The sequence below is a fragment of the Marmota monax genome, unplaced genomic scaffold, assembly GCF_021218885.2.
Source record: "Marmota monax isolate L192 unplaced genomic scaffold, Marmota_monax_Labrador192_F-V1.1 WCK01_AAM20220418_F8-fsc00038, whole genome shotgun sequence".
Taxonomy (NCBI): domain Eukaryota; kingdom Metazoa; phylum Chordata; class Mammalia; order Rodentia; family Sciuridae; genus Marmota; species Marmota monax.
The window spans coordinates 3,502,140-3,526,736 of NW_026692498.1; the positions used below are offsets into that span (position 1 = coordinate 3,502,140).

General features: G+C 62.0%; 1 protein-coding gene across 14 annotated transcripts in view; it reads left to right on the top strand.

The window, feature by feature from the left end:
• The window catches only part of Shank2 (SH3 and multiple ankyrin repeat domains 2), a 402,506-nt gene that overhangs the window by 244,727 nt on the left and 133,182 nt on the right, over window positions 1-24,597 (top strand). For 13 of the 14 annotated variants that reach the window (XM_058579387.1, XM_058579391.1, XM_058579384.1 and 10 more), the window contains one exon: window positions 15,569-15,644. In XM_058579387.1, coding sequence (XP_058435370.1) covers window positions 15,569-15,644 — 76 coding nt within the window. Of the gene's footprint in view, window positions 1-319; window positions 589-15,568; window positions 15,645-24,597 lie in introns of those variants that run through there. The other variant, XM_058579394.1, reaches the window with a different exon arrangement.

Here is a 24,597-nt window from a genome sequence, read left to right on the forward strand (position 1 = left end):
CCGAGCAGAGAAAATGCCGCGTGTGACAGAATGAGAAAGGAGTTCCTCGGGACAAGGACACCAGCAGCCTATAAGTGATACCTCTGCCCTCTGCTAATAGCGGGTGGAATCATTCTCCTCTCCGCTAATGGCATGCGTAATTGGGCTGGTTTCCAGGCGTCCTTCACCCGTACTTATTTAGACTAGTGACTGATGCGTTGCCATGGAAACCAGCGCTAGGGAAAAAAGCCCCTGGTACAGGGAAGTGGAGGGATGCGGCGCCGACCGACCGGGAGCTCACAACTTGTGTGGAAGCGCCGGGTGCTCGGCCGACCCGGCTCGCGGTCTCCAGAAGTCCTGGCTGCCGGCCTCGGTGGGTCCTGTGCCCGGGCCCCTCTCCTCCTTCTCCTGCGCTTCCTTCCGACCGGAGGACTGCGACTTTCCTTCCTGTTGGATTAACAGGGGGTAGTAAATGAGGCCGGCCCCGGGGACACGGGCCCCGCATGGCCCCGGAGGAGGAGCAGCGGACCCCTCTGAGTGACATGGTCACACCCAGGCTAGGAAGGATGGCGGAGAACTCGCGGTTCAAGAAGAAAGTTCATTTTGGAGGTACGGTGCCGCCTCCCCAGGCTGCTCGGCCAGCGAGCTGAGTCTTTGTTCTTCACAGAGCGGCAGGGACACGCAGAGCCCCGGAACTCGGGCAGCGCGGCCGCGCCCGCGGGAGACAGGCGCGGGCCGTGTGGGCGATCCTGCACGCGCCGAGTCGCTGTGCTCTGGGTGCTGGGCGCCTCGGGCTATTGTCTCCATGATGCTTTCCTCCTGCCTCTGATTTAGAGGGACACGGCCAGCTGACAGACACCCCGAGGGGAGAGGCGTCTCTGCCGCCGCCGGATCCCTGGGGTCCTGTCTGCACCCCACAGGCGCCGAGCAGCGGCCGGTGGTTGTGAGCCAGACTCCAGTGCCTCTTGCTAGTGAGTGCGTGGGTGACCTCCTAGGGGCTGTGCCAGGTGTGGGACTAGGGGACCCGTGGTTCAGGATTCCACTTGGTCTCCTGCCTGACAAACTGTAGAGGGGTCCCCACCAGAGCCGAGCGAGGCAGGTGCCTCCTGACCCCGCCGCCCCCTTCGGAGAAAGCGCGGCCAGTGTGCTCTGGGTGGTGTTAGCCCAGCCGACTGGAGCCCCTCCCCACCCTGGAGACAGCAGCCCCCTGGTTCCAGATGCCCTGCCTTCATGCTCTCCTGCAGCTGGCTGTCCCCGGGCTCCCTCTCGTGCACAGAAGCACAGAGAGCAGATGGCCGGCCGCCTGGGGCTGGCAGGGAAGCTTGGTGGCCAGGTCAGTGGGCACTTCTGTCTGATGGGCTCCCCCAGTTGCCCCTTTGCAGTGGGCAGAGAGAGGCGAGCCTTGAATTGACAAGACTCTGCTGCCCCAGGCCTGGTGCCACCAGCCGGTCCTCACCCCCAGCAGCCTGGGGTCTGTCTTGTGGAATTTGGGGTGCACCTCTGTGGGGGTGTCAGGTTGGTGGGCTGCTGGGAATGAGGGCCCACTGGCCGGCCCCACTTGTTCAGCTCGTTCCTAGGCGGATCCTTGTGTCCTCTTTTACGGACACGTGCCCTGCCTGGCCCTCCCGCCAAACCCACCCTGGGGCGGGAGGCGCCCAGGTGAGCTTGGGCCCGAGGTCCAGGTGGGTCAGAGTCTGAATGCAGAGCCCCAGGCTACAGCCTGGCTCCCGCCCGCGGGGCTGGGCCGCTTCCCGAGCTCAACAGGTCTTTTTTCTTGGTGTCCTAGTTCCCCAGCCTCAGCTGCCAATGTCCTTAAAAAAGACGAAAAAAGCTAAAAAGAGTCTCCCGCCCCCAGCCCGCTCCCAGATTTAACTCTGACTCTGCTCCCCACACCTGTGTGCCCTTGGATGCTGCTGCGTGGCCTCGGCGCCTTCCAGGGCTGCGGGTACCCGCCTGTTGGAGGGCACCAGGGAGAGCTTGCTGGCGCTCTCCAAATGGTAGTGCCAATTATCGCCAGTTTTAATCAGTGTGTGCTGATTGGCCCTGGGAAAAGGCCGGGAGAAGTGGGGACAGTTCAGGGCGAGGTCCTGGGTGTGGGAGGGGCCGGCGTTGGGTGGGGTCCTGTGGGGAGGCAGGATGGGTCCGTCGGAGGACCGGGCTCCGCACGGGCAGGAGGGAGAGGAGACCAATTTCGGCCAGGGGACAGCCCGTGTTCCCCCAGCATCCCTGCAGCCCGGGGCTGCTGGGGCCAGAGGTGTGTCAGGCCCCTGGTCACCATGGCCACACGTGTGTGGAGACAAGAAAACTGAGCTGCCTGGGATGGGAGGCCGCAGCAGGGACACGCCCGACCGAGCTGTGGGCAGAATGCAAATCAGGCTCAGATTCATCCATTGACTAATTTCCATTTAAACTGCTGTTTGGCACCGTGGATTGGTGACGGGCTTCCACCGAGCCTCCTGGGCTGGGTTTTTTTTTTTTTTAACATTCTAATTACTATAAAGTAAGAAGCCGACTCATTGACAGCCAAGGGCTGTGTTCATGTGCCCAACCAATCTGGGAGGGTGGTAATTGGACGCGCAGCCCAGCTCCCCTCCAAGGGCATCCCCGCTTTGCTCGGCCTAGGAGTGAGAGAGGGCCAGGTGGTAGCCGGCGGCCCTGGGCCGGGCTCCCAGCCGAGGGAGGAGAGTGTGACCTTGGGCTGCAGCCCCTCCACCCTCCCTCCCCGGGCTGTGACCCCCAGGCCCCCCTCATCCGTGATGCTCAGCTAGGGTCTTACAGAAAGCCTCCTCCGCAGGGGGCACTCGGCAGGGGGAGACAGAGCACCCAGCTGGCCGCCCTGGGTGACCTCCCCCACAGGTCAGGCTGGCCTGGTTTGATCCCAGGTCTGGTGCTCACAAGTCAGCTGACCTGGGACATGGCCAAGTCCCTTTTCTGAAGGGCAGAAGAGACGCATCCCGAGGGGCCTGTGTGACTCTGCAGAAGCATGTTGGGAATCACCATCCCCAGCCTCCATCCTTGGTGACCATGGGACATGGGAAGGTCATCTCTGGGCCTCCCCACGCCTCAGTTTCCCTGTCTGAGTGGTCACGTTAAGGACAGTGCCAGTCTTGTGGGGCTTTGGTGGCCATCTGGATAAGGCGTGGTCAGGGTTGTACTTGGCAACAAGAAAGGCAGAGCATTGTATGTCTTGCCCGACGGGCAGGCAGGTGGGCACAGAGGCCCCTCCGTGCCAGCTGGGACTCAGGCTCTCTGTCCTTCCTTGTCCTCAGCCCCACCTGCCAACGTGGCCGCAGAGGCCCTTCCACACTCCGCGCAGGAAAGGGGAGAAGCCCTGGCTCCCGGGAGGCGTGGCGTGGGGGGCAGCCTGCTCCCCTGGGTGGGGACCAGGTGCCGCGCCTGGAGCCTGCCAGCTGGCGCCATGGGCTCCCGGGCCACGCGGCAGAGAGAGGAGATGGTGGCTGCAAGTGGCTGCCCGGTGCGTCAGGCTGGGCAGAGCCGAGATCTGAGCTGCGGGTGTCCAGACGGGCAGGGCAGGGTGGGGACTGGCCTCCAAACTGGGCCAACTGGGATTGGGGTCCTCGTCCTGCCTGGAAGATGCCACGGGCTCATGTTGTTGGGTTGTGGGGCCTGGTCGGTGGCCAACGTCTAGGACAGCAATTGTGGTGCGTGGTGACAGAGGAGGGTGTGACAGGTCAACACCAGGATGGCGATGGCCTGTCCCCTCCCCTCCTTCCTCCAAGCCAGGCTTGGGGACGTGCAAGTCCGTGTGTTGCTATGACAGAGAAAGGTTTTGTTGAGCTTGTCGTTTGGGAGCTGTAAGTCCAGATGGCACAGAGTGGCTAGGCACTGGCCCTGGCTGTGTCACCTCAGGTGATGGCAGGATGGCAGACACGGGACAGGAAGGATGGTCACAGTCAGTCACGTGTCCAGACAGGAAGCCAGAGAGTGGCTCAGAGCCAACGTGCTCTCATGAGAACTGACTCAGGCTCCCGAGGGTCATCTTGACCCCCCAAGAGCAGGCCCTAGTGACCACAGCCCTCCCACTGGCCTCCATGTCCCCAGTCTCTACACCACCACACAGGGACCACGTCATGTGAATCTTGGGGACCAACCACATAGATGACCTCTTCTTCCTGTGTGTCCTCCAGCGTCACAGTGGTCATTCCCTGAACACCAGCCCAGCTGGCCGTGGCCCTGGGTCAGGTGGAGCCCTGAGCTCCGGGACACCTCCAGCCTCCCAGGCCTCATCCTGCCTGGCGCTGTGTGAGCCTCAGCTGGTGGGTGTCTACCCCACTGCCCGGTCCTCCATGGGGGGACACAGCTGTGCCAGCTGAAATGCTGCTCCTTAAAGCAAAGTCTCCCAAGTGGCCTCCTGAGGCTCTGGTAGCTGTGTCCTCCCGAAGGTAGCCCCGTGTCCTCGGGGCAGCCACAAGGGGAGACGGCTGTGCTGGGCGTGGCCAGCTCCCGGGTGGTTCTACTGGCCGGGGGGGGGGGGGGGGGGGGCGGCCGGCGGGGGCCTCTCCCTTTGCCTCTGTTCTGACGTCCATGGGTTTGGCTCTGGGAGCCCCAGTGCTTGGGAACCTTAGGCCTGTGTCCAGGGCCAGTGCTCTTCCCTGGTGACCCAGCCTGTGCTGAGGGGACTCGGATCACGTGGTTCCCTTAGAAAACCTGTGGCCGAGCTCGCTCTGGGCTCTACCCGCAATGTGCCCACCAGGCTGGTTCCCTGGCCCCGGGCAAGGACAGAGCAGGGCCGACACCACACCCCACAGGCAGGACGCAAGAGGAAGCAGCGATACCGAGGAGCCCAAGGCCACACCTGTGGGTCTGGCCCCCCCAGGCAGCTGGAAACCGGGCGGCGGGGGCCAGCGGGGCAGTGCCCAGAGCTGAGTCCTCTGGGCTCCAGGCATCGCCCTGCAGAGGCTGTGTCCCCTCAGTGCCCTCAGTCTGGAGCAGACCTTGGCTCCCTTGGCTAGAGGAGGGGAGTCCCCGAGCCGAGTCCCCAGGTCTCAGCAGGTGGCCGACTCGAATCTGCAGGGGTCTTCGTCTTGGAATTCACAAATGGGGCCGGGGTCTCCCGGAGCCTCTGCTCTGTCACCTGCAAGCAGAGTGCCCTGGGGGGACTGGCATGGGTTCCCCAGCCAGGCCCGGCCAGCCCTGCTGTCCTGCTCTCTCTCGACCGTGGTGACACAGCAAGGGCTCAAGGACGTCCACACCCTGACCCAGAAGCTGTGAGGACACTTCCCTACTGGCCAAGGGGAAGTAGGTCACAGATGGACAGGGTGGTCCTGGCACCCCATCAGGTGGGCACAGCCTGACCCCGAGGAGTCGCAGTGACAGGATTGCCACTGTGACGTGGTGGGGGGGACAGGATCCCAGGGACAGGACCCTCCAGGATCCCAGGCGGAGAAACCAGCCTCTCGGCTGGAGCCTGCAGAAAGGAGCGCATCTGTGCAGGAAGCCTGGAGCCAGACCTGCGGCCTCAGAACCGCGGAGCGCCGGTGTGCTCGGTGCTTGATATGCTAGGTGTACTCGGTGTTCTTGGTGCCCGTTGCTCGGTGTGCCCGGTGCTCCGTGTGCCCGGTGCTCGGTGTGCTCGGTGCTCGGTGTACTCGGTGCTTGGTATGCTCAGTGCTCAGTGTGCTCGGTGCTCAGTGTGCTTGGTGTGCCTGGTGTTCTGTGTACCCAGTGCTCAGTGTGCCCGGTGCTCAGTGTGCTCAGTGCTTGGTGTGCTCGGTGTGCTCGGTGCTCTGTGTGCTCGGTGCCCGGTGTGCCGGTGTACCCGGTACCCGGGCCCTCTGCAGGAACTCCAGGCAGCCCAGCCGCCCAGCCCGGCCCTCCCTAGACAGTTGCTGTGCGTTCTGACCACAGGGCGTGTTTCTCCTCCCCTCCTGCAGGGTCACTGCTGGGCGCCCAGAGGGTGCTTGTTGTGTGCACCTGAGCCAGCAAGGAGTGGTGACCGTGACGTGGCTGGCGTGCCCTGTGTGTATGTCATCGGAGTCCAGTGATCACAGAGCTGAGGCCCCGGACCTGCGAGCCCTCGCAGTGGGCGCCAGTGCTGGGTGCCTGCTCCCTCCCTGCAGCCCCGCCCTCCAGCCCTGCCCACTGTAGCGCACCCTGCAGGCCTGGTGAGCAGAGGCAGTGACCTGGGCCAGCCCAGGCGGGGCCTCTGTGTCTGTCCACGTGGGTCTCACTCTGCACAGAGCCCAGCAGCACCCTGGTTGTTAGAAAGGAAAGCTCGTCTTCCCGCCCTGTGGGTCTCTGTGTGGTTCTGGTCCTGCCTTTAGCTCAGCCCCAGGGAACGGTGTCGGATCTGAAGGTCACAGGGGTCACAGGAGCCCGGGCAGGCAGGAGCACGCAGCTGCAGAGCTCAGGGGGCTGGAGCTGGGAGGCCTGGCCACATTGCCCGCCGGGGACCCTGAGCCCTGGGAGGGCAGGAGGCCGCCGGGCCATGTCTGACCTGGGCTGGACACTGACAGCTGCCCATGGGCACCTGTGATCATGGACGCCGGCTCAGTCGCCCACCTCTTTGGAGTGAAGAGCTCGGGGGTCCCAGAGTCCTAAAATCCACCTGCCAAGGTGGGCCTCGGAGAGGGGGCTTCAGAGATGCGGGCCCCTGGGGGAGCCTCGCCCATGCCCTCAGCCTGCACAGAGGACACCGCACACGCCTGTGGCCGGGGCTTGCTCTCCGTCACACGAGGACGCCAGGTGGCAGGGGCACAGTGCCCCCTGGGGGCGCTCAGAGACGTAACAGGCCCTACTTGGTTGTCACAGTAGACACTGGAACAGTCTCCCCTGGATTCCTCGGGGGCTGACTGGAGACCCCACAGACCCCAGGAGCCACCATGCTCGGACCCCTCGATTCCCAGCATCCGCAGGTCCTCCTGTGGTCCCTAATCAGGGACACGCCTCGTGAAGGCTATTACCCGGTCCTATTTGGGGAACGATGACAAGGGCTCTGTCCGCCTTTAATGTAGACACACTTTTTTTTTTTTCAAATATTTTCTGCTGAGGCTGGTGGGGTCTGCAGATGCGGAAGCCAAAGGTGCGCGGAGTGACCGCGTGGGACTTGGAGGGAAGATGGGAAAAGCGTCGTCACATCCGGGCGGTCTGCACAGCAGTACTCAGGGGTGGACGGGCCGCCAGGCGAGGACCAGGTGGGATCCAGGAGTGCTGTCACTGCAGCTCAGGGAGCAGCTCTAGTGACAGGCTTTAGTGACAGACTGGCCGAAACATGGCGCTCTTGGTTGCAAGAGGCAGAAAACTCAGAGAGCTGGCTAAGCAACAAAGTCCTCCGGTCTGAGGCCACCAGGCCCTTCCCGGGACAGGTGCCCACTCAGGCTGCCCACAGGACAGCCTCCTCACCCGAGTAGAGATGTCCTCAGTGAAGACAGGGAGCAGAGACTGACCCCTGTGTCCCACATTCCCAGGGGAGCGTCCAGTTGGCTGGCCATCTCTCAGACAGGTCATGGACAGATAAGCCAGGGTGGGTCTTCCTCAGCCAGGGCGGGGACGTTTTCAGAGAGGGCTGTAGGCCAGAAGACCAGGTGGGTTCCTGGACAAACCCGGGGGCTGGGTGGCTGGACGGCCTCCCGGGCCGGGCACAGGGCCGTGTGTGGAGCAGAGGGCCTGGTCTGCGCTCACCGCCCCACTGGGTGCAGATGGGCCATGAGGCTCAGAGGATGGCTCCCTGCCTGCCAGACCACCACTGTCCCGTGGCCCTGCTCTGTCCACGGGAATGGTCCCCGCCTCCTGCCTGGCCCCTCTGGGGTCCTTATGAGTTGACTGGTGGCCTTGCAGAGTGTGGGAGTGACCGGGCCCTCTCCTGCTTCCCTCAGAGAGGACACACCCAGCACAGGCCCTGCCTTCCCTGCCAAGCTGCACCCTCCCCCTGCTCGGAGGGCTATTTTAAAGGACGCCAATCTGAGGCTTGTCACGCAATCTGTCACTCCTCACAAGCCCGAGGGGTAGACAAGCGGGCTTTCCAGGTTTGGTTTTCCCCCTTTCAATGTGGAGTTTCCAGGCTCTGCTCAGGGCAGGGCTTTGGGGACACCGCAGCTCAGATGTCACCCAGATTCCTAGCCACCACTTGGAAAAGGGCGTGTGTCCCCAGATGCACAGGAGGGGTGTCCTGTTGAGGACGGGGCCCAGGACATCCTTTGGTCCAAGCGTCCCATTTTGCAGTCGACAGGCAAAGGCCAAGAGGCAAAGCCAGAGGTCCCCATGGTCACTGCCTCAGCCCCGGGAGCCCAGGCTTCCTGGTGTGGGAGCTGCCTGCCCCACTTCAGCATCCCAGGGGCACCTCTGTGTGGGCCTTCAGCCTGGAGACAGAGCAAGGGGACACGGTCCATCCTGGAGTAATCAAGCACGGCCCACCAGGCTGTGCTGGGGAACTGGGCACCCAGCCGCACAGTGGACTTTGAACTGGGGAAAGAATGTTCCAGACAGGGTCCAGCAAGTGCAAAGGCCCAGAGGTGCAAACAACTCATTGTGTTCAAGGAACGAGAGGGTCCCACGCAGCCAGGGCGGAGCCATCAGGAGGAGAGGGTGAGGGTGAGGGTGCAGAGCCGGCGGGGCCATGGAGCACCGTCTGATTCACATTCTTCAAGGATTGTTCTGTTTATGGAGAGAGGGTCGATGAGGGGAGACAGGCACAGAACAGGGGGACAGGGGCTACTGTAGCCGTCCAGCTGAAAGACGGCAGTGACTCCGACTAGAGTGATGGTGACTGCTGGCCTCCGAGCTGTCTGGGCTGCTGCACGCACTGCTGAGCGCCTGCTGTATGCAGCCACCAGCCGGGCCCTGGTTGAGGAGGTGGCCTGGCTGGAGCGCTCTTGGCTTCTAGGAGCTTCCACGTGGCTGAGGAAGCGGGACAGCGGGGGCTGCATCGTGGTCAGCTTGTCCCCACCCTATGGACACAGGGACCTCCTGAGGCACAGGAAGCACACCTGCTGTGCGGGGTCCCGTCCGCTGCGTTCAGTGTGACGGTCCCTGTGCGTGGGTCGACCGCCACTCCTCTCCTAGCCAGGGCGGGCGTCTCCCAGACCAGGGCCAGCGCAGCCTTGATCTGCCCACCTCCTTGTACTCTCTGGACTCTATCAGCTGCGGGTGACCCCGTGACCAGCTCCGCCAGGCTTGAGGAGTGTGGGGAGGACATCCTGGTTCACAGACCGTCAGCCAGCTCCCCTGACCGCGCTGCAGGGACAGGCGCTCCGCCCAGTGGCAGGGAAGGCCAGGTGTCTCTCATCCCCACCGCACGCTGGTCCCCAGTCAGCAGGAGGCTCGCCCGGGGATCCCGCCTGCCGGAACAAGGGCGTCCCTCAGGAATGGAGTGGTGCCGTGCCGCGGGCAGGAAGGGCGCTCTGGGCTCCTGCCCTTGGGATCTGCCCTGGAGGCTCTGCTGTTGGCCAGAACTCACTTCGAGGCTGCACCGACCGCGGCCGGGAGCAGTCTGGCTGCGCTGGTGGGGGAGCCAGCGTGCCTGCCGCAGCCCTGTGACCCCCACAGGACCCGGGCCTCTGCCATCGAGGCCTCTGGCTCCGGCGCTTCCCCCCTAGCTCTTGGCTCTGCCTCCCGCCTCATGGCGGCCACATTCTGGGGACCACCCTCTCCGTGGGGTGGAAATGATGTCCTGGGCCACCCAGTGCCCAACTCCTGCCACCTTGTCCCTTAGGAAGCCAGGACTTCGGCATCCAGACTGCAGAGTGTCTCGGAGGAAGGCCCACGTGTCCCACACAGGCCACGGGCCACTCGGTAGGAATGGCGAACCCTGAGGTCCGGTGTGAAGGCGGGCCGTCCTCAGCCTCGCCCAAGCGTCCCTGTGTGCAGGAGGGCTGCCCAGCCTCCGGTTTCGGCTCTGACCCCAGGGCCTAAGAAGCATCCCCAGCCAAGGGACGCAGACACAAAAAGGCCATTTGCACGGCACCTCGGGCTCTGTCCCCTGGCGTGGGCTGTGGCGCTCCGGGAGCCGTGCTGCATCTTTCCCAGGTGCGCCCTGTGGACAGGCGGCCCAACCGTCTCAGCCAGAAAGGACTCGGCGGGGGCCTGCCTGTGTAGGAAGCCAGTGCAGCCACCCCCGGTCCCAGCCAACCTGGGACTGGCCGGTCCGCAGGGCCACACCGGTGAGTCTGTCTTCCCCCTTGTCCCCAGTTCCTGCACCGTCCTGGCTATGGCCTGGCTCCCCCAGTGGCCTCAGCAGCAGGACGAGGACCCAGCCCCTGAGCTGTGCCTCGCTGTGGCTCAGACCAGCTCAGACCAAGCTCTGGAGCCCAGGCCTGTGTGGGCTAGGGGCAGAGGCTGGGCGGCCTCACCTGTGTGCCTTGGACTGGGAAAGGGCTGGGCCTCCAGAGGATGGAGCGCTTACCACAGGAGGGTCAGGCCCCCACCTCCGCCTCCTTAGGAAGGAGGGGGAGGGGGCTGCAGCCACCACAGGCTCATGTGGCCAGGGACCTGGGCTCGTGTTGTGCCGGGTTCCGCTGAGCCAGAGTCCCCTGGTGAGGGGGGCAGGTCCCAGTGTCATCAGGGTCATCGGCCACAGGGAGGTGTGGCCGCTGGCTCCTCTTCTCCTCCCTTTGCCTGTCCTGCAGTGTTGGATCTGGGTCCAGCATCAGCACCACCGAGATCCAGTGGTCATAGGAAGGGGTTGGCCCAGGGAGCTGGCCGCCCACAGCCCCAGGGAGCAACGGGGCCAAGCTAGGATGTGAGGGGACGTGTCCAAGAACCGTCCAGCTCACCTGCTCTCATGTCAGACCAGAAGCTGAAGCCAGGTGAGGGCAACTCCACAGGACGTGGAGGGCCAGGAGCCCCTGGACCTAGGCAGGTGGCCGCGTGTCAAGCCACCTCCAGGGGCGCCCCATAGAGCCCATGCTTCCTGGGGTGACCCTGTGCCCTGGTTATCCTCTCTGAGCCCCGCCTTTGGACTGGGAGAGGCACTTATGGGGTGTGGCACCTGGGGAAGGTTCTGGAAACACCGCGCTGTGGGTGTTGGTATTGCTGGCACAGGCTGTGAGCTGCAAAGTCTGGGCTGGAGGCACAGCTGTTGGCAAGGGTCGGAGTGACCTTGAGATGCCCCCCAGGAGGTGGAGGCTCCTCAACTGAGTTAGACACCCAAGACTGCAGCAGCCAGGGAGGCAGCCTCTCTGTGTGCCCAGCACGGTGCTGGCCCTGGACGTGCATCCAGCCCAACCCTCATGGCCTCCCTGTGAGTGGGAACTGCTTTGTCCCTGTCTTACGACAAGGAGACCACACACGGCCAGTCTAGCCTCAGAGCCCGCGGCCCTCATCACCACCTTCGGCTACATCTGTCAAACAGAGATGGGAAGCCCCTCAGCTGGGTGCTGCGTGAGGCCAACTCAGGTGACCGGCTTAGTGTCAGTGAAATGAGGAGACGCAGAGCATTGCTGTTAGCAGGCCATAAATATGTGGCTCTTCCCCTGCAGGGGTGGTGGGGTGTTAGGGTGAGGATGCTGCTGATGAAGGTGGTGCAGGAGGAAGATGGAGGTAGAGGTGGTGGTGATAGTGATGGTCATGGTGAAGACTGATGGCAAGGGGCTGATGTTGATGGAGGTGATAGTGGAGGTGGTGATGGTGATGGTGGAGATGGTGATGGTAGTGATGGAGATAATGGTGCTGGTGGTGGTGTAATGGTGATGGTGATGGTGCAGATGGTGGTGATGGTGATGGGGATAATGGTGCTGGTGGTGTTGGTGATGGTGATGGTGGAGATGGTGGTGATGGTGATGGGGATAATGGTGATGGTGGTGGTGGTGGTGGTGGAGATGGTGGTGATGGTGGTGGAGATGGTGGTGATGGTGATGGGGATAATGGTGGTGGAGGTGGTGGTGGTGATGGTGGAGATGGTGGTGGTGGAGATGGTGATAATGGTGATGGTGACGATGTTGATGTTGGAGATGGTGGTGGTAATGGTGATGGTGATGGTGATGGTGGAGATGGTGATGGTAGTGATGGAGATAATGGTGCTGGTGGTGGTGTAATGGTGATGGTGATGGTGCAGATGGTGGTGATGGTGGTGGAGATGGTGGTGATGGTGACGGGGATAATGGTGATGGTGGTGGTGGTGGAGATGGTGATAATGGTGATGGTGACGATGGTGATGTTGGAGATGGTGGTGGTAATGGTGATGGTGGTGATGGTGATGGTGATGGTGATGGTGGAGATGGTGGTTACTGTGATGGAGGTGATAGAGGCGATGGTGGTGGTGGTGATGGAGGTGATGAGTTATGGTAATGATAATTGTGTCCCTCAGGGCCCCCTCCTACCCTCGGGACCATGTCTTAGAGCAGTGTGTGGGAGCTGGAAAACAGTAATGCCCGGGCAGTGGTAGTTTGCTAAACGGATAGGAGACGATATCCTTTATGGCGCTTCCCTTTCTCTCGTAAATTAATCGTGATAGCAGGGAGGACTGATGGTTTCTAATGTCCTCACAAAACCAAAGAAAAACTTGATCAGTTTTGTCTGGGCTTATGTTCTCTCCCCACTTGGTTGAGGACGTTACTGGTCTGTGAAATCCCCAAGTCTGGAAACTGCAGCTACCTGGCCCATCATGCTGCCCTTCCAAATGCTCTCTGGTAAACACGCACACACACACGCACACACGTGTTTGGGCACATACACTCCTCTTAGCTCCTGGACCCTGGGCCCCCTGACCCAGCCAGGGACCTGCACCAGTCAGCCCGCCTGGCCCAGCAGTTTCCTAGGCAACCAGCACAGAAATGCCACCTGGGGGTTTAAGCAGCACAATTAAGAGTCGTACTGGCAATTAACAGCCCTGCGGTCCTTCAGTGGCTCCGTGAGCCACTCTGCGTAACCCACTTGTCCCTCCAGGGCCTGGACATGTGTGGCCCCGGCGTGGACGCCGCAGGGTAGCCCCCAGCTGAGTTGCCTGCTGTGCTCCCCTCCGCACTTGCCTGAACTCTGGGGCCACCTGTGGAAGCTCGGCAGGACCCTGAGGCCCTGCCCTAGGGGCTGTCTCCAGGTGGACTTGGCCAGGGAGAGTGCGAAGGCGGGTGTGCAGGGCTCCAGGCAGGAGGCACACGGGGCCACGTTTGGTCCTGATGCCAAGCGTGGGGGGCAGTGTCAGCCCACGGGTTGGTGCCTACCTGGAAGTCCCATGTGCTGTGCCTGCGGATGCCCTGAGGGTGCTTTGGGGTCCTGTGCTGGCCCCCAGGCTGGGCAGCAAGCTCAGACATTGCGCATCTGCTCAGTGTCACACAGCAGGTCTGTGAGTCCGTGTTTTGTTGTTATAACTGAATTAAATTCCAGACGGGTCATTTATAAAGAATCAAGGCTCATTCCGCTCACGGCTCTGAGGTCCTGGGGGCTGCGCCTGGTGAAGCCTTCCTGCGGGAGGGGACCCTGCAGAGTCCCACAGCCATGCAGGGAGTCGTGTGGGAAACAGGCACGTGCCCTAGTGGGGTCTCTCTTCCTCCTCTTTTGGGCCACCCCCAGAACCCCATCTAAGCCTAACCCTGCAAATGCCATCAACATATGACCAAGGCTGGAGTTCAAGGTGACTTTGAAGGAGAGGCATGTCCCCACCCCAGCATGATATAGAGAGAGGAGGCCATGTCCCTTCCTGGAGCGTCACTGAGGTCATGGAGCATCCAGGCCCTGTCCCAGGGGTCAGGGAGGGTGGCTGGTGGCTACAAGGCAGGTGCTGAGCTGACCTGCGTGGTGTGGGCGTGTGGCTTTGTCTTGGTGACCGTTACTGCTGCTGTCCATCAGTTGGTCATGCACCTTCTTCCGTGTGCCCAGGTGGCCAAGGCCATCATGCAAGGAAGGGCAGGTAATGATGCAGGAGGGACAAACCTGAGCAGAGGACGAAGTCCCATTAGCTATTTACGTCTGTGGTCCAATGGCTTGACTCGTTCTCCCTGTTTATGTGAGTGTGACAAAATGACCAACTTATATAATTGGCAACTTTTCTTTTGACGATCTGCTTACCGTCTCAGCCTCCTGCTGCTCAAAGCTCAGTTGCTGAGTCTGTGGAACGCCACTGCTTCCGGCGTCTTCCGTGGACGGACACTCTGGTCCTGCCAGGGCACTCTCCTCACAGGCCTTCGAGCTGCGTGGCCTCAGGGCCGAGTGGGCAGTGCTGACGAGGGTGCAGGTGCCCAGGCAGTCACCAGAGCAGCAGGACGCCTTCAGTGTAAATGAGACTGCTCTCCTGATGGAGGGCACCCGTGGTCCTGCGCAGGGCGTGGAGGGCAGTGCGTGCAGCCCTCCCTGGACAGGCCTGGCGGTTAAATGGCCAGCAGCCCCAGCGGCACTTACAGCAGGGCCTGAGCAGAGGGGCCTCATCAGCGTCAGCAGTGGAGTCAGCCACGGGAGGCCGCCTCTGCTGGGAATTCATGCTGCAGAGCTGGGCGTTTGGGGAAGGGGCAGAGAGCCGTGGGAGCCAGGCCACAGGGGACCCCCGTTGCCCTGCTGTCCGCTAAGGCAACATGGCTGCTGTCACAAATCTTGAAGTGCAGCCTCAGGGCGCAGAGGGCTTCTTCTTGTTCCCACAGCCCTGGGGAGCAGAGACCCACTCTGCATCTCACCTGGGGACCCCACCACCCTTAGGCCCTCCAGGTCCAGAGCCTTAAGCTGACAGAGCAGGAGAGGGAAGAGAAGGGGGGTGGGCTTCTTCAGAGCCTAGGGGTGAAGGGCCCGGCTGTGCTCACACCCCATTGGTGAGAAGGAGTCACATGTCCACACCCGGGAGCAAGGGCAGCTGGGAAATGTAGTCCCAGGCTGCCCACCTGCCCCCTTCCCACCTCAGGATTCCCTGCTCAAGTCAGAGAGGAGTCTTGGGCGGAAAAGGAGCCAGACCTTTCTCAGAGCCCGGACCCGTGTTCACGTTGAACTGCAAATGTGTTTGGGGTATTTGAGTAAAAAAAAATCACATTTACCTCGGAAAACAGAACCGGGGAGACTGCAGCAGAGGCCCACAGGAGGTTGGCCTCGGTTTCTGCCTGAAACCAGTCATTTGATTCCTGGGCAGTTTTGCAGTTTCCGGGAGGAGAGGCCAGCCACTGACCACGCGGTGAGCGTGGGTCCTGCGGTGGGGCCCCCAGGCCCAGCTGTGTATCCACGACCTCCCTCACTCCTCATACCCATGCGTGCACCTCGGACCGCTGAGTCGGGAAAGCCCACACTGGCTCAATCAGGAATCGAGTCACGTTTGTTTATTGTCTTTGTTTTTAGGAGAAAGTAACTGTAGGCAGGACAATAGGCATGTGTCCCTCTCCCCGAGGCAGCCACCTGCAGGTGCTCCGATGGGCCAGAGGCGGGCGGAGGCCACGTGCAGGCGGGCCGTGGCGTGGCGCAGGAGTGCGGCCGCCCTTCTGCTCCGCAGAGCTCTGTTTCTGCCCCGGAACAGCTCTTGACCCTCCGTGGCCAGGGCTGGGGTTCATAGGTGTCCCCAGATTCTGCCGGCAGTCCCTGGAATCAGGATCCTCTTCTCCCTAGGACTTTCCCCAGGAGAGCGGGTCTCGGGCTTCAGGGGACGGGTCAACGAGAGCCCAGCACGGAGTGGGGTCGGCGTCCAGCACCATGACCTCTCTAAGCGCTATTTCTCTCTTCTGCACAGAAACCCGCTCGGACCGCAGTAAGAAGCTCTTCCGGCACTACACGGTGGGCTCCTACGACGGCTTCGACGCTTCCAGGTAGGACGCGCGTCTCCCTGCCAGGACCTCTGGTCACAGGCACTGTGCGGCCTGAGCGCTGGGCCAAGTCGCGTGGAGCGCTCAGGCCCCTTGGTCTGCTTCCCCGGTGTGTCCCCGTATGGGCTTGCGGAAGCCACCGTCTTCCAGAGAACCTGCCCGTGGAGTGGCCTGTGTGGCCCCAGGGCCTGGGTGGAGCAGGAGGCAGGGGACTCAGTGCTGTCGAGGGAAACAGCAGTCCAGAGGCTGGGCGGGCAGTGGCCCCAGAGCGTCCCCCATGGGCATGTCCCCCTGGAGTGTTGGGGGCCTGCTGGGGCCTGGGTTCTCACCTCAGGCGGTTCCCCTCTCCGTTCCTGCCACTTCACACGCTTCCCTGGCTTCCTGTTTGTTGCTGGAGGCCCTTCCCCTGCGGGGGACGCTGGGCAGGCCGTGGGGGCTGGTGTGTTGTGCAGGAGCCGTGCTCATCCGGTGGCTAGGCCCAAGTGGGGTGGGCAGGACTGTCCCTTGGAGATGAGCACTCAGCCAGGTGGGGCTGTGATGGCCAGGTGCTGCCCTCCCCTAGAAGCCGGTGAGCAGCATCTCTCCTGGCCACTGTGCCCTTTGCCAAGTCCCTGTGTCCCCGGTTGCAGGTTCCTCTTTCCCTTCATTTCTGTCCTAAGCCACAAGTGTCCCTTGGCTAGCCCTGCTACCATGCTGGGTACAGGGGCATGGGGAGCCCACACCCCACAGGGGACTGGGTTGACGGGAGCCGGATGTGGTGCAGGGGAGGGAAGGAGACACAGGTATGTGACTGCGGCATGTAAGGGACCTGCCGCTGGCCCTGCTGGTGGCCGACCGCAGGCCTCTCTGAGAAGCCCAGCAGCCAGCCCTCCGAGGAGCAGGACCAGTCTGGGGAAGGGTCCCCATGCCCTGCCCTGGGTCCTGCCTGACCCTGGGGTCTGTGAGGAGCAGCTCAGACCTGCCCCTGACTCCTGTCTGCCTGCCTCGGGACCCGGCCCAGGTTGGCGCTGTTGACCCCTGAATCACGCGGTTGACGTTTGCTGTGCCGAAGTCCGTCGTCTTTCGGTGGCTTTCTGTTTCCGTCAGGGTCTGAAGCCCTTTCCTCACCCCAAGGGGGTGCCCTGTCCCCACGAGCGGCCATGCCCGTCTCCCCTCCCCACGGCCCCTGCAGCCCTGCTGAGCCTCCTGCATGGACTCGCCTGCCCGGAGCCTTACGTCAACGGTGTCAGTGCACGGTCTCTTCTGACTGGCCCCTCACCACGCACAATGCCCTCAAGGTCCACCCGTGTTGTGGCAGGTGTCCACATGGTGTTCTTATGGGGTACAGTGGACATGTTGCCAAGTCCCCACCTTGACCGTGTCTGGCGCACCCTTGCCTGCCACCCAGCCGTCACACTCTCCAGGCCTCTGTCCCCAGCCTGGAACCTGCCCAGAGCCTGGTCCCCAGCCCCGCACACACACGGGGTTTGTCACGTCAAGTCCTCGAGGTCCGCCCCGGGCAGGGTTTCTTTGCTTCTTGGGGCTGGAGAGCTCCATCATGTGGACGGGCGGTTTCTTACCCGCTGGCCCCCTGCTGCCCTGGGGTGTTGCACCATGGGCTCGTGTGGATGTGTGCTCAGGGAGACCCCAGGCGGGAGCTGCTGGTCAGACCTCCACCGCTCACACCAGCTGTGCTCTGCCCCGGGTGCCAGGGGGTGCACACTCCCCAGGTCTTGTCCCACTTGCCCACCTTGGTGACCTGCCCGTGAGCAAAGTCCAGAAAGAGAACTCAGGGCCACTGGCCTCCAGGGAACCGTGCCTGACGCTGGCTCTTCCCGACGGGTCTTGACTTGGGCAGAGGGGGGTCACTGCAGAGAGTGCACCTGCTCAATGGGCCACCTGCTTGTGTGCTTCCCTCCTAGCGAGGAGGGGCTGGGCAGAGCCAGCGGACCTCAGCGCCCAGGGCTCGGGGAAGTGGGCAGAGCTGTCACCAGGGCAGAGCTGTCACCAGGGCTGCTTGGAGGCTCCAGGCAGGGATCCGGGGTCCGGGTGAAAGGTGCCCTCTGGAAGCTAAAGGGCCCTACCTCTGGCTTTAGGGGTGCTGTGTCCCCACAAGGCCCATGGTCTGTGGGGCCCGAGCCCCAGGGGGGCATCCGTGGTGTGTCCTGTGCATGCACACACCTGACACGTGACACAGGTGGCCCTACGCTCAGGGCCACTGCCCAGGGGAGCCATGGGAGGACCTGACTTGATGGAGCAGGGAAGGGGAAGGATGTGGGGCCGCTGCCTGGGGTCCTGGGCAGAGGCTTGTCACAAGCCCAGGACCAGAACACACAGGGCCCTCGTGGCTGTGCAGCCAGAGAGGCGTCCTTGTTGGGTGACAGCTGCTCCCTGGGCGGACGAGGTGGAGCTGGGTACTCTGGTTCCAGAAGGACCAGTGAGCTCCGAGGACCTGCCACCTGCCGCCCTGTTGGCTGTGTCCAAAGGGTTTTGTTCCTTCTCTGTTCTGAGCTCTGTGGCAGAGGAGAGGGACGTCTAGGCCACACCGGGGTCAACTGGAGCTTCTAAGCGATGGGTGGAAGGTTCTAGTCCTGGCTCCCAAGCCACCCTGACCCCCATGGCAGAGTGGCACACGGCTGCGGCCACCACCCGCCTCCTGGTGGCCCCTCTCCTCTTCTCCTCCGGGTTCAGCCTCCGAGCCTGGTCACAGCGCTCTGAGGCTGCCCCTCGGCCACCTTGTAAAGCAGGGGTCGTTGTCCACTGGACAGACGGACCTTGAGGTGGAGAGGGGAAGGCCAAGTTATGGGCTTGCCCCCGCCCCATGAGCATCTGAACCCGAGAGTGGAGTCTCCCTGCTGAGGACAGGAGTCCACTGCCCAGGACTGGCCTGGGGTGCAGGGAGGACAGGGTCATCCCCTCCTGAAGCAGCACTGGGAGAGAGCACTCCCCTGGCTCCGCGCCCGTCTGGCCCCTTCCTACCGGCCCTGGGATGGGCCGAGGAGTCTCCTGTGCTTAGAGCCAACAGGACTTTCCTTGACCTCTCTGGGGCCTTGGCAGGGCGTGGAGGGCAGTGAGGGAGCTGAGGCCAAAGGCACGGGTGTCACGTGCCGTCGGACAAGGTGGCTCTGGAGTGGACACGGGTGGAGGCTGTTCTTGCTCCTGATTGAGGAGCAGCAGGAGTCTGGGCCGTGCCCACTGCAGCGCGGGTGCAAAGCCACTGGCAGTTCATCAGCCACTTCAGAATTCCCATCAGAAGTGGGCAGTGCGCAGCGGAGCCCTCCTGCCAGTCAACACCCGCCAGAGCAGCGGGTTACATCTGGGCGGCGCGGAGGCCCAGCCTCCCCTGCAGAGGCAGCCGAGATCAAAATGCGGTGGAGGCCAGCTCAGCGAGATGTCTCCTCCCCCAGTCAGGAGGCTCCTCCTCTCCTTCCCCCTGGTGTCCACGTAGGCCTGGAGGCGGAGGCCAATGTGTCCAGTCGCTCCAGCCAGTGCCCTCTGTGGGATCCCCTCCACCTGCCCGGAAAGCAGGCGAGAGAGGGATCTAGACATGGCCACACAAGTGAGGGTCAGGCAGCAGAGGTCCTGGGCATTGTCCCCCGGGACTTCGCAGGAACCTCAGTCTCGCTGTTGAAAACCCATCTCAACTCGGGCCCGGGAACTGCAGGCTCCCACTCCTCTTAGGTCAGGTCCCAGGCCCATGAGCACGGGACACTCAGGAGGAGGCTCCTGAGGGGGCCCCCTAGGACCTCGGGGATGGACTCACACTAGGTCCATGGACCCTCCCGGCCTCTCCTCCACCCATCCACACCCCCTTCCACTCACCCCTCTATCTGACCATCCTTCCTTGGTCCATCCATCCATACAACTGTCCTTCATCCAGCCGTCCACTAGCTGTCCACCCATGCCCCCTCCTGTCCAGCCGCGCATCTGCCTGTAATCCACCCACACCCGTCCTGCCCCACCTACCCACCCATTCTCAGTCCACCCACCCACTCACTCTCCACCGGTTCAGCCAGTATTGTCAAGACACCGCCTTGACCTTGGGGAGCGACAGCCAGCTGCAGGCAGAGAGCTCCCCAGAGGCTGACGGAGGCTGACGCACTGAGCCACTTGGCGGCACTTCCCTTAGAGCCCAGGGGGCCGGTCAGCCAGCCCTAGGCGGGGAGGCAGGGACGGTCCCTCTGAGGAAGGGACTTCTGCTTGACACCTGGGGCCGAGGAGGAGTCAGTGCTGTGGGGGCAGCAGCGGGGGCCAGCTAGGAGGCCGGCGGTGGTATCTGGGGAGACCCGCGCTTCTGGAAAAGTCTGGAGCCTGTGAAGCAGAAGCAAATGGCTGGTGGAGGAGTGGGACGGCCGGGACCGAGCAGGACACCCCGTCTCCCAGCCCAGCAGTGTGGTGGGGCTGGCGGGAGGCCAAGCCCTGGCGGTGAGCGGAGAGAGAGGGCGGCTGGGCTCTGCGGTTCCGTGGGATTCCCAGGGAGGAGCTTCCTGGAAGCAGGTGGGCACAGACCTGGTCCTGCTGGTGGCCAGCTCCTCCTGTGCCTCTGGCCACACTTTGCACGGGGTGGTCGGTGCTCCCAGGCTGCTGGGAGGGAGGGGAGGGGACGAGCGGTCACTGTCCCTCGGCCTTGGTAAAACTGACCTTCAAGATTCATGTAGAAGGGTTGCAAGCTGTGCCCGTCGCCTTTCGTATTTTCATGGTTTTCAAGCATCATTTTTATATTTTAGAAATTGGTAAGTGGAAATAGATACATGGGGTAAAAAATCAAAATGCGCAGAAAATAGAGTGTGAGGAATAGATCTCTCTCCCAGCCCAAACCCAAGTTCTCCTCCCCAGACAGAAGCTTAGTTGCTGGTTAGCTGAGGATCTTTCTAGAGACAGGCTCTGAATATAGAAGCGTATATGTGTATTATCAGAAGCCTGATTGAGTCCCTGAAAAATAAGTTGTCCTAAGTTTTCTCTCAGACTTATCTCTGTGTGACCTTGGGCAGCTCACACACCTTCTCTGAGCCTTCAATTCCTGCTGTCTGCAAAATGGAACTATTTCCACTCAGTCCACATCTCCAGCTGTGCTCATGTTAAGAATGAATAGAAAACATGTTTGGTGCTCGCAGCTCCAAAGAGGCACGTGCTGAATAAATCCAGGGGGCTGCTGGGTGGCACCAGCCCGTGTGGGCAGCCGGCTTTCCTCTGGACCCCCGCGTGGTGTCCTAGAAGACTGCGTCCCTGTAAAGGTAGTAAGAACTAAATGGCATGAAACTGCCCCCTGCTCCCTCCACGTAGTTTGGCATTCTTATATCTTATCACTCCTTAGACTTGAAGGAGGGGAAGCCGCTCTGAGGATGTCCTCAGGCTGGACGCGGAAGGAGACATTGTCTGCCTGTCCGCCCCGCCATGGCTGGCGGGGCCCTGCGATTGGCAATGGGGCTTGCACGGCAGGCCCTGTGGCCTGGAAGAGAGACGGCTTGACGTTGGACGCTGTGCGTTTCCGTATGTCTGGTTGTTACAAGGACATAGTGCTTTCGAGGCACAAGTGGACAAGGTGGCTCTCAAGGCGCAGGCACAGGGAGGTGTCCCGCCAGCCCACAGCCCTGCTGCGCCCTCTTGCTCCCCGGCGTGATGCGTGTGGTGGCATCTGCACCTGTCGTTGTGTCCTTCCAAACCCCTCTGCTCCGTGGCCCACATCCTGATGGACAGTGGGCCCAGTGCCCTCCTCCCCTGCCTTCCCTCGCGGCTTCTCTCCCTCACGCAGCTCCTCATGAGGGTCCCAGGGCTGCTGCACCCCCATCCCGTCTACGTTGCCTCCTCTTCACAGTAACCCGCTGCCTAACTGCCCAGGCCCTTTCCCCCGTCCACTCTGGGTGAACTCTCCCCTTAACCTTTGTCTCCTCACATGTGCAATAAAAGTGGCCAATCAGCACAGGCCCGCAGACAGGCCGGGAACGGGGATGCGTCTTCTCCCCTCCCCATCTCATCCGCATCCCGCTGGGCAGGAGCCACCTGTGGACATTGCTTCCCTCTTCAGATGATCACCTCCCCGTCTCTGACCACAGCGGGAAACCTTCTTGGTGGCTGGGAAAGAAGAGGCTTTCTCAGTTTTCGCCTGTCCCCCGTCTTGAACGGTTCTTGCTAGTTGATCACTTTTAAATGACGTTTTTCTTTCTCTTGTTTAATGAACTTTGGACAGTGTCACTTGACCTTTTACATTCATATTCATATTTAACTTCTATCAGTTGGATTCAAAAATTAAGACAAACAGCAGAAAGCATTACCTCGTTACGACAGTATGAACGTATGCATCAGCACCAAGAGTGGGGCTGGGATTCTCTTTCCTCTTCACAGACCTGCAAGAAGTTCCTTCCTGATGTCAAAGCCCAATGGATTCTTTGTTGCTCTCTTCTCTCAGGTTTTTAAAGCATCCCTCATTGAGTTTAGTGTTTGTGATTTTTTTGCATGAAATTCATGTTTATTCTGGAGTTTGTAGTTGCCTTTATTTTTTGGCCTTATCGTAGAATCGTGTCCTCGTTGGCATGCCATCACCCCACTTCCCATTTCTGTGTTCCCTGGAGTCTGTGCCATTCTCATTGGCGATCTCTGATGCTCTGCTTCACTCTGAACTCCAGCTCCTGGTCTCTGTAGTTCTCCCCCACTGAGCTCTGGGATAAGCGAGCAGTTCCTGCTCTTTGCCCTTGTTCTTGGAGGTACCAGTCTTTGAGCTTCCCAGTGCTCTCCGCCCTGGAGAACTCTTGGTTGAAACTACTCTCGCTCTGAGCTGCTAAGGCCTCGCTTCCTTGTGCCCTCACCCCTCCTGGGTGCTGACGCGAAGCCGAGGTGCCGTCTGATCTGCAGTCCTCCGTGGGTGACTTTATTTCCTCTCTAGAAGTGTGTAGGAGCCCCCCGTGCGACTTCGTGTCCTGTCGTGTCGCGGTGCTGGTGTCAGAGTCCACCCCGCCTGTCCAGGTGCTGGTCTCTGCCACTTTGCTCTCTATTCTGGGAAATTCCCCCAGCCGCCTGTCTGTCCGTGTAAGTCAAGAGATCTCCCCTTGAGTGAGGGGACAGGCTTTGAAAATATCAGAGAAGTGGTTTCTGGGAATCTCTGAGAGCAACCCAGAGAGCATGGGTGGCAGGTGTCCGCGGCCAGCCGCTCTCCTGACGGCCCACAGTGGTTGCAGTTGCTCCGAACACACAGACACACACCCAGCAGCATGTCCCTTGCCCTGCTCCTGCCAGAAGCCCCCACACCAAGAGGGGCTGGCGTGCACCTGCAGGACAAGCAGCAGGGCCCGGATGACAGCGGAGGGGTTGGTCGGTGTGTTTTTGTCCTGGAGTGAGCGCACGTGGCCGGTGATGCGTGTGAGGAGAGGCGCGGTCCCGGGGCACCGTGTGCAAGCAGCGCGCAGAGAAGGCGGTGGCCAGGGAGGGGCAGGGTGGAGCAGCCGCCCCGATTGGTGACGTGCAGGAACCTGTGTCTCCTGCTCACCAGCCACCAGCCTGTGACCCGGCAGGACCTCTCCCACCCCTGCACCTGGACATCCGAGAATCAGCCTCTGCCTGCCCCAGAGCTTTGAGACCCACTCTGCTGGGTCTGCTGAGCCAAGCCTGGGCAGTTCTTAGGAAGTGTCCTGGGTTGGCACTGGGCCCTAGGCCCCTCAGGTGGCCAGGCACTGCTGACTGGGCCAGGCCAGGCTCCTCCTTTTCCAGGATAAGTGTCCTCTGGCCTGGCCACAGCCACTGTCCCCAGCACTCCAAGGTGCCGTGACTTTGGGGCCTGGTACCTGAAGGGCTTCTGGCTGGGGTGGGCTCGGAGCTCTGCACCCAGCTCAGCAGTCTCTGGTGGGACAGAAGCGAAGGAACCCTGGTGCCTGGTGGGAGTGAGGCTCAGGGACAGCCCTGACCTCGGAATGGGGACACTTGGTCTCCCAAGTCGGGCCTTTCTCTGGAGCTATTAGACGTGGCCCACAGAGGCACCCAGGGCCACTGGGGCCTGGAGACAGAGGAGCTGTCCTGCCAGAGGCCTGCCACTCAACCTTCGGCCAGCCTCTTCTGCAGGCGGGAGGACCAAGCGCTTTTGTTCTGGACTCGGTGGCCCCTGCTTGGGGGCTGGGAGCTGAGTCCCTCGGCACCAGGGCGGCTCCTGGCTCAGAGCTCCTCAGGCCACATTTAGTACATTTCCCAGGTGGCGAGTGGGCGTCTGGTGGGGGGAGCACAGGCAGATGGGCGGGGAGACGAGGAGCCGCGGAGGGGTTGCTAGGGGAGGCTGGATCCGGGCACACCTCCAGGCCGGCCCAGCAGAGCCACCGAGCCTCAGTGTACACCCAGGGTCCTGTGGGGCTGGAGCCGGAGCCCACAGAGCTAGGAAGGCTCCCGTGTCCCCAGATCCCAGAGCCCCTCCAGCCGCAGAGTTGACCCTGTTCCCTCAGCTTTCCACGGTCACCTCTGCCCAGCCCCCAGGCTGAGGCTGTCCTCTTGTGTCCTGAGCATCAGCGTTGCTGATCACCGCTACACGAGAACTCCCTCCCTGGCCAAAGTCAAGCTGCCTGCCCGCAGCCACCGAGCACCCAGCGGGGAGGAGGTGCCCACCGTTGGCCCATGCGAGCTGGTGGGAGCCAGCTCCAGGCCGCCTGGCCAGCACTGGGTCCCTGTGCTCCTCCTTCCCCCGCCCCGGCTCCGAGCTCCAGGGCTGCAGCGATTCTGGAACTAAGTGTGAGACTCTGAATCTCGAGGCCGGCCGGGCAGCCTGCGGTCTCGACACTGGGGCTCTGTCCAGTCCTGGCACCAGCTCCTGCACGGGCCCTGGCTTCCCCACCTGTAAAAAGGCTGTGTGATTCCCCAGTTCTCATCTGACTATAAGGTCTGTTCAGTGGCCTGAAGCTGCCATAACCACTGGCCAGCGTCACCAAGAGTGGACATGCGTGCATCAAACTGCTGGCCCTAGACAGGCCTGGCAGAGCTGGATTCCAGGGCCCCGGCCCGGGAT